General features: G+C 38.8%; 2 protein-coding genes across 2 annotated transcripts in view; one reads left to right on the plus strand and one right to left on the minus strand.

Annotated features, from left to right (window-relative positions):
- The first annotated feature begins 1,108 nt into the window (after positions 1-1,108).
- Positions 1,109-15,451, plus strand: FAM98B (family with sequence similarity 98 member B). The gene is made up of 8 exons (XM_034062476.1): positions 1,109-1,470; positions 2,291-2,439; positions 3,226-3,360; positions 4,038-4,216; positions 7,591-7,671; positions 8,048-8,164; positions 10,493-10,660; positions 12,140-15,451. The coding sequence occupies exons 1-8, from the start codon at positions 1,406-1,408 to the stop codon at positions 12,494-12,496; spliced, it is 1,251 nt and encodes a 416-aa protein (XP_033918367.1). The 5' UTR covers positions 1,109-1,405; the 3' UTR covers positions 12,497-15,451.
- A 600-nt stretch (positions 15,452-16,051) lies between these two features.
- RASGRP1 (RAS guanyl releasing protein 1) overlaps positions 16,052-19,871 on the minus strand; it is a 41,948-nt gene continuing 38,128 nt past the window's right edge. Inside the window, exon 17 of the mRNA XM_005149280.3 lies at positions 16,052-19,170. Coding sequence (XP_005149337.1) covers positions 19,036-19,170 — 135 coding nt within the window. The 3' untranslated portion in view covers positions 16,052-19,035. The remainder of the gene's footprint in view (positions 19,171-19,871) is intronic.

The following is a 19,871-nucleotide window of genomic DNA, read 5'->3' on the forward strand; positions in this document are numbered from 1 at the left end:
TCAATAGAGTCATGTCTTCTGCTAAAGGGAAATAATTCAAAATAGCTGCTTCAAAAATGGTGGATATTTTGCTTGTTATGAATATCTACGTTGTAATTACTTCTGTCTGATTGCACACCTTTACAGCACTTCATCACAGATTCAGACGCTGGGTTCTTTGAAGGTCTGGATAAGGCAAGATTGGAAAAAAAAAATTAAAAGTTGATTTTTCCTTCCACTTAATAGGACAGATAGGAGCCTACGGCTGAAACACATGAAATAAGAAACTGGGAAACTAATACTACAGTATGGTTTTAGAAGGAATTTTTGGCATGCTTCACCAGAAGTGGCTGGGGGTAAGGGATAAAACAGAGATAGTCTGGAACCAAACAGACAAAAAAGAAAAGCTGGCAGTAGTTTATGTCTCTCTCTGAACATTGCTGTCCCTAACAAAAGCTTGGAAATGACAAGCCAGCCTCTCAAAATAGAAGACAAAAAATCAATGCTCAGGCAAAGATGTGTTTTGGGAAACCTTCTTTCCAGTTTTCCAATTAATAGGCCTAACAGTACTGAAACTGGAAATCCCTGCAGGCCACAGGACTGGAGAGTGATGCCCACAGAGAGACAGTTTGCCATCCCACTGTACTGTGTGCAGTACACAGTCACACATGGGCAGCAAAGCTGTGTCCTGATTCCAAGGTCTTCTTCACAACAGCCACATCTGGCTGGAAATGCTGTGTTCCTCAGGCAGGAGCTGCTGGTTGTGTTCACAGCTGGTACTACCGCCTGTGTTTGTGCAACAGAGCCCCCCCAATCCCAGCTTCCTTCCATAATTTATCAAAAATACCGTAAACAATCTGGATTTTAACCTCAACCAGGCTCCGGGAGCTGGTCCCCACAGTTCAAAATCGGGGCTACAGGGGCCTCACAGTCGTGGCCCTCACCACCTCCGGCAGAGTTTCACAGTTCGAAATTCAGAGAGACCAGAAACACTGGTGTGGTCCAGTGTTAAAAACCTGCTTGTTTTATCCACATGAAACCCCTGGCGGTAGCGGGTAGGTGTCGGGTGAGCTTGGGGCCAAAGCCGGAGCAAGGCAACAGGGAGAGCGGCAGGGCCAGATCAACCCAGCCATGGAACGGTGAGGGAGCTTCGGCGCTCCTCACTGAGGCAAGAACGCAAGGCCCGGCCTGCCTGGCAGGTCACCTCCATCTGCGTGCAACTCGGGGGCACAGCGGGACCCTGCAGCCCCTCAGAGCAGCAGCAGCCGCCGGGAGAAGGGGCGGGGACAGCCCTGGGCCTCCTGCCGGTCCTGGGGCCCACGGCGGCAGCGGAACGCAACTGCGGGCGCAGGTTTGCGGAGGGCCGGTTTGAGCCGAGCGCAGCACCGCGCGAAGGGCGGCGGCGAGCCCGAGTCGCGGTGCCGGCATGAAGGAGCTGGCCCCCGCCGGGAAGATGGAATGCGACATTTTGGACGCCCTGGAGGCCCTGGGGTAATCGGGGGGAGCAGCGGTCCCCCCTTGTGCGGGGAGGGAGGCCGAGGGGACCCCACCGCCTCGCTGCTCTGCCGGGCACAGAGCGGGGACCCATCGCATCGGGGAGGAGGTTGGGCCCCGGTCGGGGGGCGGAGGGGAGCGGCGCGCGGCAGAGGAACGGGCTTCGCGTTCCGGCGGTTGCCAGGGGAGGCCCGGTGGCGGCCGTGGCTGGGCCTCTAGCCTCTCCCAGGATCGGGGTCACAGCATCTGCGTTGGGCTTACCCTGGTTGTAATGGGGGTTAGGCGAAGGAAGCGCGTCTGGACGGGTGTTTGCTGGGGTGGGGGTTGGTTTGAAAGCGGCCGTGTCTACTCACGGTGGGGCGCCCGGGCCTCCCGCTCTCCGCCCGGCTTCAGCCTGCCTTGGAGAGCTGCTCCAGGTAGAACAGAGCACAAACAGTGTGAAATTGAGTTCAGTTTTCTGTTATCGTATTGCCAGTGTTGTCCCAAAAGTACAGCACCAAACTAATGTTGTAGGGAAATTTTTTTGACTAAACACTTGCATTCTTGTCTGTTCTGCGTGTACTGAGACATGAAACTGTTTTTACATACACATGATACGTGCGGATGCCTGGCTCCTGTTTTCTCACACACCATTTTGTTCACCACTCATCTGTTGGACTGTTTTAAAAAAGTCTCAGTTATTCCTTCATAAAAGTAACTTTAAAAGAGTAATTACTTCCAGTATAGTTACTAACCAGCTTGTGGTAAAATGGTTTTAAAACATATGTATTTTATGGTAAGCTGGTTTCATATCAGTAATGTTTCTCTCTCTCTGCAGGTACACTGGTCCTCTGCTGGAGGAGGGAGCCCTGAACAAAGCAGCAGAAAATGGATTGTCTTCACCAGAGTTTTTTGAACTTTGTGTTTGGTTAAGTTCCCAAATAAAGTCACTTTGTAATATGGAAGAAAGCATCACTGCAGCAGATGGTATGTGCATTTTAGTTTATTAAAGCAGTTTAGTATTTGCTCAGTGGGTTTAGGCCCATATTGTTCAGCTGATGGTGAATTTACAGTGTTGAAGTTTAGCAGATAGACAAAGGGTAGTTAAACAGGCTTATATTTGCATGGATGTGGCGCATAGAATTAAGTCTTGTCTTGTGAAGTTTCTTTCAAAAAAAAAAAAAGTGCTTGTGGTTTGGGGTTTTTTTTAGATCTTTGTAAATATGAAAAGTACATTCATACATCCTCGTAGTTGCTTTATGTAACCGTATTTTAATGGAATCATTGTTGGAAGAGACATAAAAGATCATCTAGTTCTAAACCCCTTGTCACGGGCAGGGACACCTTCCACTAGACCAGCTTGCTCGATGTCTCATCCAGCCTGGCCTTGAGACTTCCAGGGATTTTGATGGCTTAAATTCCACTGCCTAATATTTTCAGCTACTTGGTCCAGTGCAGTGTTTCTTTCAGCACTGTGTGTGGATACTTGACTTGCATGTTACTGCTACCTGACTTTTTTTGAGCACTAGAACTTGGATAAGTTTTGGTATTGATTGTGTTTTCATAAAAAAAGTAGTAAAACTAAAAACAATCAATGGAAAGGATGGGTTCATGACTCCTAAAATTTGTTAGTCAGAAAATTAATTACATTGATACGCTGCTTTGTGACGTAAACTGTTCACTTCGTAGGGATGTTCAGTTGCATCAATGTCTTCAAAGACTGCTGTGGCATTACCACCTTGTTCAAAGCTTTGCACTTGTTTATTCCCATAGGTGATAAAGATATAGAGAGCTTCCAACTTGAGATTAGTGGCTTTCTGAGAGAAATGGCTTGTCCGTATTCATCACTTATATCTGGAGACATCAAGGACAGATTAAGAGAAAAAGAAGATTGTCTTAAACTTCTCTGTAAGTTATAAGCAATTTTTATTCCCACTTAGAATACAGTATTGTATGTACATGCTCTGTTGTTACTCTACAATTACATTGAATAGTTCTTTATGTGTACAGTTATACAACCTAGCTGAGCATGCATCAGCTCACTTGTGCAGAAATGAAAAATAGAAATTAGGAAAATATTTTAGTAGAAATGTAAACTTTATTTGTGAAGTATGGTTCAATCTACTGAGGCCTCATCCCTCTCCTGATCCAGTTCCAGCTCTGCTGAAACTCAGACCTTGCTTCCTGTGTTTCTGTGAAGTTTCTGGACATCTTAAAAGGAAGTGCTACCTGGTTTGAAAGTGCATGATTGAGAGAAATAAAATTTAGGTGTAAGATGGACTTGGACAAAGGAGTAGCAGCAGAAACCAGTGCAATAATACAAAGCTAGCCAAGGAACTAGGGGTCTGGTGGCAGACGTGTGTTAAGCTGTTAAATATGATGTGTAGACTGAAGATAGGAAGTCAGGTGAGAGTTAATTCAAGTAAGGAATGGGAAACTGATACTGACCTGTCCATGGGAGAATTGAGAGTCTCCTTTTTATCAGGGTTGTCTTATAAATGTATAGTTGTATTTGTGTATGAGAATGTGGATGCAGAAATATTCATGTGTCTCTAAATCTGCCATTATGATGCTTTTCTCTCTAGTATTTCTAAGTACAGAACTTCAGGCTTTAAAGATACTGCACAGCAAGAAAATGAAAGGCTCTCATTTGGAAAAACACAATGAAATTTATCAGGAAGTGCAAGCTATTTGTGATGCACTGGGCCTGCCAAACTCCTCATCTTCTGAAATTCCTCCCTTGTTAACCATTGTGGAACAAAAGGTATGGGCTTTTATGTGTTCTCTCAATTGTTAAATTGTAAGCATTATCTCTGAAAGCATTCTTCTTTAAGGGCCCAACAGTCAAATCCACAAAAGCCCTATCTGACAAGTGTAAAGGAAATTTTATGCTGAAAGCCAGCTTAGTGTTTGTTTGTTTTTTTGAGGTGAAGTATTTCAGCATTTCCCTGAGCATGTGATGTACCTGGTGAGGCATACTTTACCGTGCAAATTTAAGGCATGAGTTGAAGTAACGTAGTTTTCATGTTACCCATTCAAATGTGCTGCAGCAAGCAGAAGACTTTGGGCAATAACTTAATTTCAAGGCCAGGTTGGAAGAAGCCTTGGGTTATGGTTTAGTGTGAGGTGTCGCTGCCCATGGAACTAGATAAATTTAAGCTCCTTTCCAATCCTAACTATTCTATGATTCTGTGATTGTGCATTTATATACCTGTAGCTGTCTCTGGGATGTATTTAAATTTAGTGTCCAGAGCTTAAATTTTTGCTTTTTAGCGTCTGACCTTTTTACCTGGGGGCATTGACTTGACAGTGCCATTTCCTTAGTTGCAGAAGAGGATGAAAATGCTTGACTTACTGGTAGGCAGAGAATAAGTCAATTTAAGCTTTATTCAACAGGATAGCTTTTTCAGTTTTTTCATGTCCCACCAGTTTCTAATTCATTTCCCAGGTGCAATCCTTAATCTGACTTCCTCACTGCAGAATGTAAATAGGCTCTTGGGGTGGAATTTATCTTCTCTCTCAGGCAGCTAAAAGTTTTGCTCTTTATTTCTCCCTGTGGAGAGGGTGGTTGACCAATCCCCTTTAAGAATTATGGGGGATACATGGAATGAATCTCTGTGCTGCTGAGTAAAAGTTTGCATTATTATGCTGCTTTTTTCTTATTCTTCCTCAGCCAGGGGCAGTTGAATATTTAGAGGTTTGGGGGAGAGGGCCTGTTACTTGCATGGTTTTCTTACATCTGTAGGACTTTAGTGTGACAAGACTACCTTTAATAGATTCATTTATGAAAAACGGCATCCAGGTGATCGTGAAGATGTCTGTTCCTGCACTATTAACTGTGCTTGATCTATTTAGTTCTAATCTTTATATCCATTAATTTTTTTTTAAAGGATGAGGAAACAATTCTAGTACTGTTTTGTGAGGATTAAAATGTCAGGACAGCAAGAATTACTATATTTTTATACAGCAGATTTTGAAATAAAATTTTTGTATCAAACAAATCCAGTAACTATTGTTAGAGAGTGTGTGAACTGTCAAAGCAATCCCATAAGTATTTTACGTTACCAAGGTCATGGATTATACAGAAGGTCAAATAGTCAAGTATATTTGTCTCCATCTAGCTTTTAATTAGTTTGTTTTTTACAGCTGAGTGTGTGAAAACTTTAAATTGATTTTGCTGTTACAATTTGTTTTGCATTTTTCTGAGTAGGTTTTCACTGCTCTCTTACCTGGACAATCCTTTTGTATTGTTCCCACTCCATATGCAAGCTTCTTTCTGGGTTGCGATGGTGTTTTTCTTTAAACTCCTGCTTATCCTTCTTAATCTAGGGCAACTGTTGTGTTTAGGAATGTGGGTTATAGCATAGATTCTCATATCAGTTGTATTCTTGTCCTCTGGCAGACAGGGGTATGTCAGAGCTCTTGTGTTCATAGCCCTGTCATCAGTCAAGGCTGGACAATGTGTCCTGCAGTTGTAAGGCAGCTCAATCTATTTCATCATTACAGTTGCAGGATATGTCCTCAGATTTCTGCTGATGGGAGCAGGGGAGTGAGGTGGAGATTCAGTAATCTGGGTATGACTTTATGTCACAAACATGAACGTAGACCAGTTCATCAGTGAAAAGATTCTTCCCTAAATATTATTTGATTAATAAACCTGTTACTGGGTAAAATTACATAGGTGTCATCTTTAACATGGAGAGCAAAGTTGGAGAAATTTGGGGGCAGTTTCCCAGTCAATAAAGGATTGTTTCATTTACCTGTCTTGTTTCTTCTAATTCTGATTTTCACTGATTTTCTTCTGTAATTATTTTCTCTAAACTTCCTTTCGTTTTTCAGTTTGTGGCATTCAGAAGTATGCAGTGCTGAGTTAGGTCTTTTAACTGTGACCATCTTGTGATGGCAGATGGCAGAATGTGTGGCTTTTTTGTATGTTGAGCCCAGTGTTGTATTTACCTCTTAGCTGCCCTTGCAGTTAAACTTGCAATAATGCTAATCTCTACACAGTATTCAGCATCACTGGTTTCCAAATTTTCTCTCACTCAATAGCTATAAATTATATCGAGGATTTGTTTTGACTTTGCCGGGTTGTTTTGTTTCAGAAGCCAATCTCATTTTGATAGACTCTTCAATTGATTAGAACTTTTGAGTTTATGTTTCTGACCTTAATGGTGTATGGATAGACACCTCTTGCCTAATAGGATTTTTAATCCATCTGCTCTTTATTCCTTCTCTAGTAATTATTCATTTCTTCATCTCTTGCTGTCATGCTGATCTAACTATATTGCTTCAGGTTTTGATTCTTCAGACACTTATCTAAATTCAAGTATGTTATGTGCTTGGATGCATTGAAATTTTTAAGTAAATTATGAGAGGCATCATGTGCATGCTTCACTAAAAGCAGAACAAGTTGGCTGCATTTAGAAGACAGACATGTCAGACAACCATGGAGAAGAGCTGTGCAAAGGAAGTTCCTTCAAGAAAAGGATGTAGAGATTTCTTGTAGTGGGAGAGGAGAATGCAGTGGAGTTTGGAAGGTGGAAAGAAAGAGCACACCTCATCCCTAATTTGTGAGGGCAAAAACTAATGGAAGAAATATAAGCAGTGCTGATTTGGGGTGAATGCAAAGCTCTTAAATGTGATGTTAAATGGAAGCAATCACAGGATTAGGAGAAAGAAGAAAGAGAATGACTGTATACCTGTCATATCTCCTGCCATTCTTATTCGCACCCATCACCAGAACTTTGTAGCCAAGTCTAGCATTTGGCAACAGAATTCTTAGCTACCAGTTGTTACATTTTCTTAGTTGTAGGTACAACAATAAGTAAAATGATTAATTTAACTAGCCCTTCTGCCTGTATGCACTTGATACATTTGCTATGTATGTATTTTTCTATTATAAATTGGAAAAGTGGTGTGCCATAAAATATTTTTGTATGGAGGTTAGTCATGCAGTAAAAGTATTCAGGAAGTCTTTTTGTCATGGGTAAACCAGAAGAAGTATATCTGGTTTTATGAGTCTGCTAAAAAAAATGTGCTGTGTTTGATCTTATGAGTAGCAAATTGTGATTACTGCAAGTTGTGCTGGAATAAACAGAAGTATAATTTGTGTTCTGAGAAGTATGTGTTTCATTTCAGATAAAGGACATTCTCTCAAAAGTTCAAAATAACCATGTGGGAAAGTCACTACTAACAAAACCTCTGAATTCTGAACAAGTGGTAAATAGAATTCTCTCAATTTCTTTTCTGTATTTAATGGGATGTCAAAATTAATGTTTATGGCCTTATCTAACTTTGTCCATTTTACAGTCAGTGGTCTGTTGCTAAATATTAATACTAAAATTCAGTTGCTAAATACTGATGATGCTAATCAGATACTTCCAGAATTAATGTTATTAACCAGACTTTTTGTGGATTCATCCGCTTTCAAAATATTTTGCATATGCATACTACTGTAGCACTACACAAATGCATCTCGAATTTTATGTAGTTCATAGTAATCTTCTGGGGATTGACATCTCAGTTGCTGAGTGGGGTTACCGTTACATTGACTTCTATAACTTTATAGATTTGAATTTTTATTATAACACTGCAGGAAAGACTGGAAAAAATCAATGATGCTCTTCAGAGTGAGTATGAATGTCGCCGACGCATGTTAATGAAGAGGCTGGATGTGACAATACAGTCTTTTGGCTGGTCTGATAGAGCAAAGGTAAGCTTGATGAATTTTTTGCTTCGTGTATGTAGGAGTCTGCTGTAGTTCCCCAGACCTTCCTACTGAATGGTACATACTATGTAAATACACTTCCATTACTGTTGTCTTCTTTCCAACCATTTTCTCATCAGTGGTTATAACATCCAAGTCCTGGAAGGGGAAGGATTTGACTAGATGGCACAGACCATCCTTGTGTCTGTTTATAGCTTCACAATTATAAATTTTAGCATCCTCTGTTGGGACTTCTCACTTTAATAAGTTCACATCTTCCCTTTTCATTTCCTATATACACCCCTCTCCAATCAAGTGGATTGGGAAGGATCTTCAACATTTCTCATGCAGATGCAAGAGAAATATAAAGACATGGCCTTAGCATAAAGTGGGTGTAAAGAGTCACTGCCCATAAAGTCAGTGAGATTACAGTTATTGCTACCTGTCTTGGATTCAGATCTACTGCATACTACAAATAGTCAGTTGAACAGATTATTTAAATAGCAGCTCACGAGAAAAACACGCAATTGTAATCCTTCAGATGGCTAAAAATTCTGAACCACTCTGAATTTTCTCTGTTGATATAATTTTAATTATGTTAATTTCATTTGTTTGTAGCACTCTATATATTAAAAAACGGTCATGATTTAACCAGTTTGATCTTTTTGACCTGAAAATATATATTGCTTCTATTCAAGAGAGTGGGGAGATAGGATACAAAAGGTTTGTAATTTGATGAATATATATGTGGAAAGCTGAAGGCTGATGTTTTTGCTCATGAGCTGCAAGATCAACTTTCCTTCAAAAGGTTGGTGTAGAAAGCTCAAGATGGATGTCTTAAAACGTCAAAAGCTTACTGAAAGTATGGATTGTTACTAGTCTTGCTGGTGTCACAATTTGTTGTTGACACTTGCAGACAGAATTGTTTTCATGAAAGTCACACAGTATCACTAGAAGACCAGAGTCTGGATGCTGCTGTGCTACTTTGGAATGGCTCACTGTTTTCTGCAGGGGTTGTGAATGCTTTTATGTTGCAGGAAAAGGAGGACATTTAGCTCATGGAAGACAGGACAAGTCCCCATGTGTGTAACTTCCTTATAGCTGTACCAATGCAACTATATATTTTAAAATTTAAAGTGTATTTCTGAAATGTAGTTGATGTTAACTCATAACTAACTTAGGTGAACATTTTAAGTCATTTGATCTCACTTCATTCAAACAATGTGAAAAACAATGAATACACTTTTGCAATAGAACAACAGTTTAAATTTTTAATGATGGTGGAGTAGTAAGATGATTCATTTTCCTATCTTGACTGTTGATGTGAAATAGTGTGCAGTTACAGAAATAACCAAGTGAAATATTAATCCAAAATTACATATGATTTTTAATCTTTTTTCCTTATTGTCAAAATATTTTATTATAACTTCTCCAAGAAGGTTTTGTGATTGAAAATATTTTGGCATTGATGCAGCTCAGATTTTTTTTTTAAGCCAAGAGGCAAATTGTTCTGCTTTTTTACTTTTTTGTTAGCTAGCCTTTTTTTCCACCATTAAATAGGTATTGATACTTTTATCTGCTTTTGATGCTGTGACGCTCTTTTGTGTGTGCTATAGTTTGGATTTTTTTTTAACTTGTTCAATCCTTAAGAGAGGTAAGTTTGCAGACTGAAATGGATCCATAAATGGTGTAGTGATTGCCTAGCAAAACAAGTAAAGGAACAGCACCTGTTGTCTGGTCCTCCAAGATCCAGTTTTACTCTCAAGATCACTTTAGATGTCCCCAGAAAGTGTAGTTTTCTTTTTTGTTAAACAAAAGAAATTTCAAGGTATGTTTGGAAAAAGTCTTGCTTTTTCCCCTTCTCAGTCTTCACTTTTTCATGGCTTGCACAAGTGTTCTGCTGCATGGGTACAATTAATTTTTTTCCTACAAGTTGATCTTACTTTGAAGCTCCTCTGTTCTCATCACATTTAGAAGTGATCTGTTAAATATGGCTTATGTAAACCTCTTAAGAGGGCAGTTTGGACTCCTACATTTTAGACTTTAGATGTGTTGGAAAACATTAAAGAATCTGATGACAGTGGATAGGAGACTTTCCTTTGTAATGGTGTTAATTTCAGCATCAACTAAACATCAGCAGCATTTTTTTGTACAATAGTTTCATGAGTATGAAGGGAATTGGTAACAACTGGCAGTATATTTTGTAAGATAACCTAGATTTTCAGGCATTCCACCCTCTGCTCAAATTGAAGCAGACCAGTTCATAGTTTACAGTACACATGTTTGCATGTTTTATGCCTATCAAATAAGTTGTGTTTGATTTTTATCATTTAGGTAAAAACAGATGATATAGCACGAATCTATCAGCCCAAGCGCTATGCATTATCTCCAAAGTCAACTATCACGTTAGCTCACCTTCTTGCTGCTCGAGAAGATTTGTCAAAGATCATGAGAACAAGTAGTGGATCAACACGAGAAAATACAGTCTGTGCAATCAACAAGGTATGCTTTTTCTTTCTGGGATGTGATAAAAGAACATGGGAGTTTGTCAGTAATCATTCTGGAATTACACTCTGCTTAATATTTTCATTTCTTTCTGTAAGATATCTGGTGCTTTAAGAAAGGAAGGTTTGCAGCATTCCACTAACGATTTTGGCAACATCTTTTCTTATGTTATTACACATTCAGTCATGCCACAGGGTGAAACAGTAGTCTAGATGAGCAGGAGCAGTATGGGGAGATGTATGTGTGTGCATGTGTGTTTGTGTAAATGACCTCTTTGAGTTCAGTGGAACTGCACGCCTCATGTTAAGGATATGTGTCAGTCTTTCTGGTATCAGCTCCTGGGCTACCATTGCCAGGATTATGTTATTCAGTTCATAAATCAGCAGCTTTAGTTTATCAGTATATTATAAATAATAGAAGTTTCTGTGGAAGTGTCATTTTGCTGCAAAGCAAAACTATTTGGTTTAGCTACAGTAATAACACTGTACTGCTTTCTTGTGTATGATAAAAGCTGAAGCTTGTGAGTAATGGCATTAGTTTCACCATTCAAATGGTGACTAAGCCTGTTTTTAGTAATCCTTTACTTACAAATTTTTCTAAAGTTTTGTGCCTCATTTAGATACCTTTTAATATGTTTTGATCCCAGAAATACTACAATTTCTTAATTACAGTAGGATCTCAGAGAAAGTTTTGGAGTTTTTTTGAGAGGACTTTAATGGAAGTGCCAGCATATGTAAACATTCATTACACAGAAGGTTTAGGAAATACAGAAACAACAAAAAGGCCTACATGGATACCCTTTTGTTCTTTAGCTTAATGTTTTGTTTAACTTTGTCCAGTCTCCGTTTTTGTACACTGGGTAATATCTACCAAAATCAAGATCCTTTTTGGTTTAATTTTCTTGGAAGTGTTACATCAGCATGTTAGATGCTCTGTTCCAGCCCTTAGTGAGTTGAGTAGTTTCTAACCTAAGGCAAACTGGTGCTCTTTTCAGGATTGCGTATCAATTTGCCAGTTCATGGTTTTTGCTAGCTGATTAGGTTTGAGCTTGAACTTTGAAATTTAAGTAGAAGGGCTGCATCACAAGGAGTCTTTTCTATATGAATATATATTGTATGAATGACATATATTACATATTCATATGCATTACATGAATTATGTATATTGTTTATTGTAATACTAATACTTCACATGCATGTATTTACTTCATAAATATTTCCCAAAAGTAATATGAGCTAGCCAGCTGCAGTTACTGCAGTTTTACAGGGGCAAAATTGGATCACTTTCAGAGTTCTGTTGTGTTATGGTGAGTTACAAGGACAGGAAAAAGGGATTCTGCTGTCAAGTTCCACACCAAGGGGACCATATTTCCTGTAAAGAGCAGGCACCATGTCTTTGCACATAGAGAAGTACCCTGTGTCCCTTCAAATTATTACTATTTTTTTTAAACTAAAAATGACCTATTTTTCCCTGTAGGTTCTGATGGGGAGGGTACCTGACCGTGGAGGCAGACCAACAGAGATTGAACCACCTCCTCCTGAAATGCCACCTTGGCAAAAGAGACAAGACGGTGGTGGAAGAGGTGCCTGGGGAGGTGGAGGTGGGGGTGGAAGGGGCAACTGGGGGGGCGGAGGGTGTAGAGGAGGAGGAGGTGGGGGGGGCTTTGGTGGTGGGGGAGGGTTTGGAGGTGGGGGAGGGTTTGGAGGTGGGGGTTTCAGGGGTGGTGGAAGAGGTGGAGGTGGCTTCCAGAGTGGCAGGGGCGGTTATGGTGGCAGGGGAGGCTATGGTGATCCTTATGGCAGCAGAGGAGGGGGAGGATACCGAAGATACTGAAATACTGTAAATATTAACAGTAATTGGCAAAATACAGTGGTGGTGTTTACTGGTGTCAGGAATTTAGATACGTTAACTTGGGTTTAGTTTAGAATGAAGTATTAACATTAGACCAACTGATGTTGTCATTGAATTCATTTAGTTAGCTGAACAGAACTTTTATACTAAACTGTGATGACTAAAGTCCTTTTTTTTCATACTGTTCATATGGTGTTTTTAATGTAATTTTATTTAAAATAAGCCTCAGAAAACTGAATAAAACTCTTTCTAAACAAACAAATGTTATTTAATGTTCAAGCTTCTCAAATTATTGCATGTCACATGTCCACTCCCCTGATCCAAAGTTCTGTGTAGAAATATCAAAATAGGCCTAAGAACCTGATGGAAACACTTGAAAAACTAGAATGCTGCTTTCAGGCTTCATCTACTTTTCATATGGGACATCTAAATGAATTTTCATGTCAAATGGTGAAATCCTTAAGGCTTTGGTCAAAATTATTCTGTTGGGTTTCTTATTCTTCCAGAATTCATGTAAAAGAGCATTCTGAATTGATACTCTGCAGAAACAAATAAAATCGGGCTGTTTAGTGTGTTAATAACTATATTAGAGAGGTGTAGGTCAGAGCATGTACCATAAACTTAAGAAACGTGGTGAGTTTTGATAGTGTCTATTTTCATTTTACCCATTTTCCATTTTATTGTTATTTCATAAAAATATTTTAAGGTTAGATTGGGCAGGAAACTTCTGCAAGCATCATATCTGGTAAGAGCTCATTTATGTATGCCTTCTGAATTAGCCTTGAGACATAGATGTCAAATAAGCTGAGCTTCTTGAGAAGACTTTTCATTCCGGTTTTCAGGTTTTTTTCTCCTCTCTTTTGTTTTGTTTGGGGTTTTTGGTTTTTCCTTCCTCACTTGCTCTGTGTTTGGGAAACATCAATTGTACAGCTAAGACATCTTATACAGCAGTTGCCCTTCCTCAGTGACTCCCTTACTCTGCCAACCGATTAGCCTGATAACCTGAAAGAAATTTTGTCTTGATATCGTATGTGTGCCTTCTCCCTCACAGACAATGTTACACTAGAAATAAGGAGTAAACTTTCTTACAATTACAGCTGTAAATACATGTAGGCAAGAATTAAGTTTAGAGCTGTCAGTTAAAGAGAAGGGCAGTTTCTGTCGTCCAGCATCTTTTAGATCTCCTCTACTGTGAGGCCACTCCTGAGTACAGAGTGCAACAGGGAGATGATGCCCAAGTGTACACTCGTGACAGTATTCAGGGGCATGTTATTATAGAGATATTCAGGAAGGCATCTGGTAAACGTGGGGATGTCTGTGGATTTTGTAGCACAGAAACCTTGAGGCACTTTGAGTATGGCTTCTCTGCAGGTTGGCTTAGCTGCAGGTTGAACTTTAGGATTTCATTCTGCTTTTATGTTCCACAGTTACAAGTTCTTTCTGCCCAAATTTCCTATTGCTGTCCATATCCGGTTTGCATGACAGATGTTATTTTACCTTCAGGAACATGTGCAGCATGCCCTGTTTCATTGGCAGCTTTATATGTGAATATGAAGCTCTGTTCAAAATCAAATTATCATCTCTAAAAAGCGTGTGTCACATTTTGTTAATAAGCCATCACCAACCTTTTAATTTAAAATTTTAATCTAGATATATGGCAAAAGTTTCTCTCCATTATTTCCTCTTTGTTCGTAGTCTGAGAATGCTGCTTGTGAAAGGATAGATAAGGACTTACTTACCCATACTTTAGGGTCCAGGCAGGTACCTAACAAAGAAGAGCAGGAGTCTTCCTTCCTTGAACATGTTAGCTTGGATGTGAACTCTTAAAATAATGGCTTAACTTCAGTCAGTTGCTACCAATACAGTTCCTTTGCCAGTTTTCTTCTACACTCCTTTCTGGCCTACACCCTTGTCAGCCTCTGCAGTCATTATGGAGACACCCCAAAGGTTGTGTTGGAGCAAACTACTGGGGTTTGTGCTCTTGAGCCTGGTTTTTGCTGAATGCTCTGCAGTAGCTCACAGATCGGTGACACACCAAGTGAGGCTGCTGGCCGTGGAGGTGAAGTGTTGGTCAGCAGAGGAGTGGAGGGAGGAGTTTCTAACAACTGAAGCCTTGATATAAAATTCTGTTTGCTCATCCCAATGTAGTGTTTTGGTACGAGTAATTTCTGAACAGCAGTCAAGCATTTAGCTTCGCCATGGAAGCATGTTAGGAAAATCAAGTGGCTTATCTACACCTAAAGATTCCGTCAGTCTTAAGATGTGGAGATGGGCTGGTTTTAGTTCAATAGATGTAATTGTATGTGGATGTGTCTTGATGCCTTTACACTCATTGGTTTATCCTGTTTGTCAAGAGCAGGGTGGTTCTGAATGAAGTAAACCATCAAGTGAACCAACTATATGCCTACGTGTAATTCTAACAGTTAAATTATTTTAATACCATATTTCAGTTTTCTTTATGTAGGCTATGTAGAAAATGGGAATTTGAATAGGTTGGAGATTTTGTTTTGTTTTTTTAATCTGGCAATTTCAGTCTCTCTTTAAGCAATTCCAAAATGTGAAGCCAGTAGTTGAAAACTAAAGTAAGCACCACTACATTTCATCGAGGTATCCTTTCTGTCCTCTGGTGTCAGAATGTATGCTTTTAATTTATCAAAAAATGCAATAATACCATGAAAATAATTGATTTAAACCTGTTCTCAAATTTTGTATGTTTTTCTTGAAAAAAAGTATTTTCAAAAATTCTGTTGCAAGCAAAAGATTTTCATATATATGTTTGTAAGCATTTTTGTGTTTATTCATGTGTAGTGAATATCTACCTGGGTATTGTTTTGTTTGCTCAAGAGTTGAAAAATGGGGTGGGGAATTTTTCAGGATTTGAGACACTTTTGTTAGCAGCTGTAAACACTGAGGAATAAAGTACTGTATTTGAGGTTACTTGCATCCATTGTGTAGTGTTATTTGGATCCACTGTCATGTTCCTCTTGTGTTTGTAAGGAAGAAATCTTGCTGGTGATTTGCAGTGGTGATGGAACATATTTTTTATGAGATTGAAAAATTACAGATATATTTTGATCAAAATGCAGAAGGCTGTAGATAACAATATAGAAGAATTCCAACTGACAGGACATATCACAAATACATCCCTATTATACTGGCTGGGATTACTAAGGGGTCTTGATTAAATTAGCCTTGTTTAAACCTGGCTCTACCCTGTGAACTCTTTCAAGAACTGGTACCTTAACAAATGTGAGGGATTATACTAATGAAGAAATGTGCTTTGTAATACTTGGAAATGTGAGTGACAAAAGTGTCTGTACTGTGCCAAGTGCTAAAATAAGGAAAGACTAATCTGCAAACAAATAATGAGCTTCCTCATTGTTCTGTCAGGCAGCATTACCAGGGCTCACAGAAGGTGAAGCTATGCTGGGCCTCTGGCACTAGGCTGATCCTACAGAAGTATCTCAGATGACAGGGTCAAGGAAGATATATATAGGTGGTCAGATTTCTTTGAGATACAAACTCAGAGGCATGAAGTGCAATCTTAGTATTTTTTCTATTATAAATATTAAACTGAAATCTTACAATTTATATAAAATCTTTACAATCTGTACAGTTTTTCAATCTTCTCGACATTAAACCAGTATTTTTTCAAGTTGCCACAGAGATCAGTTACATCAAAATAACAGATTGCTACTGTAACAAAAACATATTTCAAAGAAAGTTATGTAAGCTACTTTAAAGGCAGCTGTGTATAATCTGAATCTGAACAGTAGTTCTGCTTTTTTTTTGATTGTGATGTTACTCTATTTAACTTTAAACCATCAGAATTCACACTTTATTTAAAAATAAACAGTAGTTGGAGGGGAGGGAGTGAAGGGTACTTGTATTTCCTTCCTTCCTGTATATACATGAAACAGAGCTGAGCCTGGAGAAATAAAGGTGAGTGCTTCTCATTTAAATTAGCCATAACAAGATAAATGTCAATACCAGTGTTTGCTAACATGACTTTTAAACAGCACTTAGTACTTTAATTTTATCTTTTTTCCTAGCATAAAGCAACATGAAAATTAATACAGATGTGAGTTTTGTTCAGTAGCTTTGTCAGTTTTAGCAGTATCCCTGCATTCAGTTTCTGCTATTACTCTTTCATGCAGCAGAAAGTCCCAAAAGAAAGGAGGGCCTACCACTAAGAGAGGGGGAGGAAGAAAACTCTAATAAGGGCCTTTGGGCAAATAGGGAACCTGAAGGATCTTTGAGAGCTCTGATGTTCTTCAGATATCAACTGACCTCTTTGAAGCAGGTAATCTTCGGCATACATGAAGCACCACGTATGTGTTCTGTAGGACATTTCTGCAAACAGATCCCTTTTAAGTTGGTTGGATTGTTTGTAGGAACAAGAGGACAGCACAGCAGAACATTAAGTTAGCATTTAAGACTGTACAAATCTATGGTCTGAACTTGATTTTCTGTATTAACACAGTGGCCTTTGGGCCAGTGGCTGATGTTCGGGAAATGTCTTTTTAAATAAGAGATTTTGTTCATGATCTCCACCCTCAGCACAGACAAAGTATATACAAATACACACAAATTCTATTAGAATCCAGAGCTTAGACTACAAGCACTCAGCTGCATGACAAGATTTATGAGTCTTGGCTGTTCTTCTGGGGTATTTTCAAAATACATGAAAATACATTCAACTTCTATCTTATGTTGTTTATTTTAATTGTTGCAGAAACAAACTTGTACTTACTAAATGCCTATTGAAATACGCCTTACTGTAGTTTCCCTGAATAGAGAACAAAATCAAGAAGCTTACAGAAAATGGGCAAAGCAAGTTTGGAGACCTTGAAGCCATTCTGATTGCTTCATTGATCAAAGTGCAATTCCATGTTAATTGTTAATAATTCAGGTTTAGTGTATGAGGAAAAAAGCTGCACAGTCTTCACAGCTGCTGGTTTTTGTCTTACACATGTCCATTATTTACAGTAAAGTAACAGAAAATCCACTACTACTAGTTCTCTCCCTTTGTTTTTACTAATACATGAAGATGCAAGCTCAAAACAAGAATTTAGACTCACTAAACTGGCAAGTTGTTTCAAATGGACTTTTTTCTTAATAAATAAAACATTCATGTACTTGATAAAGACTAAATTGTGGATGGAACATACATTTATACCACTTTGAACACAAAGCACACATGCTACTACAATAAGTTGATTAAATTTCAATCTATAATGGACTTGTAACTTACAAGTTTTGAGGAGATAAATGTATTGAAGTCCTAAGTTTCTGATGTTTAAATGTGTGATGACAAATCCCTGTTTGATAACACAAGCAAATTTTATACAACTGTAAAGTATACAGATCCTCTTGAAACATAAATGCAATTATAAAATTGGCTATTCTGACAAGCAGATTTATCAGTGACTTGAAAGACCATTTTGTTGTCTCTTAACAATATGTACACTTTGTAGTTTTAAGAAAACTAAGTTACCTCCCTAGCACCTTTTACTATACAAAATTTACACACAGAAGAGCACACTCATCTTGACTCTTTACCTAAAGTGCATATGAAATTTAGGAGAGCAAAAATGGAGAATCCTTTGCTAGAACCATAAGACATTAGGAGTTCTGGAATACAGTAACTGTTGCCCTGGGATTACTGTACAGTTTCCCTCTTAATATGACCCTTGAGTTTATACTCAACACTGTCCACTTTGACATGACAGAAAAATAACCAGACAACAACTTAACCCTTAAGCCAAATAAGTAGGGCTGTGTTCCAAGCCATGGCATGGAACATAAAAGTGGAAATATAAACTCAGTGTTGCCTCATCTATTTTACCATAACAAAGGTAAGCATTTAAGTAGCAGGACTAGTTCTGAAAGAGGTTTAAAAAACTTGTCAGTCTGTCTTAGAGTCTAAGAATCAAATATCCTTAGCTTAACTACTTCTTTTAATATTCTTGTTAAACCTTGGAAATAAAGATGACAGTTCATATCATTATTTAATTGGTTTCAGCCAAAATGATAAAGAACTGTTTCTCTTGATGGAATGTTTCTACACTTTTACTTATATACTCAGCTTTATTGAAAGTTTGTTTCTACAAATCTGAATTTGGGCCAAATCTGAGGACACAGTCTCATGAATATCTATCTGCTTTGTACGAACACTACTTGTAGAGTAAGATGTGCTGCTGGCAGCCAAGTCACTGGGCAATCCATGTCATCTTCATCATGAACAGAAACTTCAGCAACAATGTCACTCCTCTTAAAAACAAACCCTGAAGAAACTATTTTCATGGAACAGATAATGCTAAATTACCTTAAAAAGTCAAAGAAAGAAGTGGATTTATACATTTGGGAGTGTGTGATTAATATTCAAATGTATTGAGTAAAGAGACTATCTCTGTTTAACATCCTTCAGACTCTCCAGTTCACCTGGTAGAGCAGCTTTATCACAACCCCTCCTTCAGTCTTTCTTACATTCTTCCATAGGAGATTTCCTCTCTTGTCTGCTAGGAGCAGTCTCTGTGTTGTAGATGGTCCACTACGTGGTTTCTTCTGTGGATTGTGAGAGATTCAATTGTTTTATGTGCCTGTTCCAGCTGGATCTTTAAACCTTCATTGTGTGCCTTTAAAATATTTCTTTCCTAAACAAAAAACATAAAGAATAGTACTTTATTTTGAATTTGTCTCAGGACTGTCTGGTTTTATGTTTAGGTTGATTGGCATAAACATAAATTGGTGTAGCTCTTATCAGTCGAACAGAACCAGTAACTTATTTGAATGTTTTCACAGTCACTGATCTATCCTTTGTGTATACTTTTAGAACTTTCCAGCAGCTGCGTTTATCCACCCTCCACTGCTCCTCTCATAACAGCAGTAATCTAGGACAAACCAGAACTCAGCTCACAGTTTTCTGCTCTACTAATGCAGAAATTGACATTAAGACATTCATTTGTAACATCAGATGCTCTTCAGTAATTGAGGTCGGGATCTGCTGAGGGAGCAAGGACAAGTGTAAATTGTGGGACTGACATGAATGGGACATTTTAAAGAACCAGTGCTGACAAGTGCATCCACACTTCACATCCTTGTCTATATTGTATGGACTGCTGACTGAAAGAGAAATGGTCTGTACTGGAAAATTCTTGCTAAATGTCTTAATCTCTGTCTTAATCACAGAATCCCAAGGGTTGGAAGGGACCTCGAAAGATCATCTAGTCCAACCCTCCTGCAAGAGCAGGGTAACCTAGAGTACATCACACAGGAACTTGTCCAGGCAGGCCTTGAAGATCTCCAATGTAGGAGACTCCACAACCTCCCTGGGCAACCTGTTCCAGTGCTCTGT

The sequence above is a fragment of the Melopsittacus undulatus genome, chromosome 4, assembly GCF_012275295.1.
Source record: "Melopsittacus undulatus isolate bMelUnd1 chromosome 4, bMelUnd1.mat.Z, whole genome shotgun sequence".
Classification (NCBI taxonomy): domain Eukaryota; kingdom Metazoa; phylum Chordata; class Aves; order Psittaciformes; family Psittaculidae; genus Melopsittacus; species Melopsittacus undulatus.

Bases quoted from the DNA above. Each gene is read 5' to 3' on its own strand.
- FAM98B (XM_034062476.1), top strand. From the start codon at position 1,406: ATGAAGGAGCTGGCCCCCGCCGGGAAGATGGAATGCGACATTTTGGAC. The intron at 2,440-3,225 runs GTATGTGCATTT...TTATTCCCATAG, and splicing joins AAGCATCACTGCAGCAGATG to GTGATAAAGATATAGAGAGC. The intron at 7,672-8,047 runs GTAAATAGAATT...ATAACACTGCAG, and splicing joins CTCTGAATTCTGAACAAGTG to GAAAGACTGGAAAAAATCAA.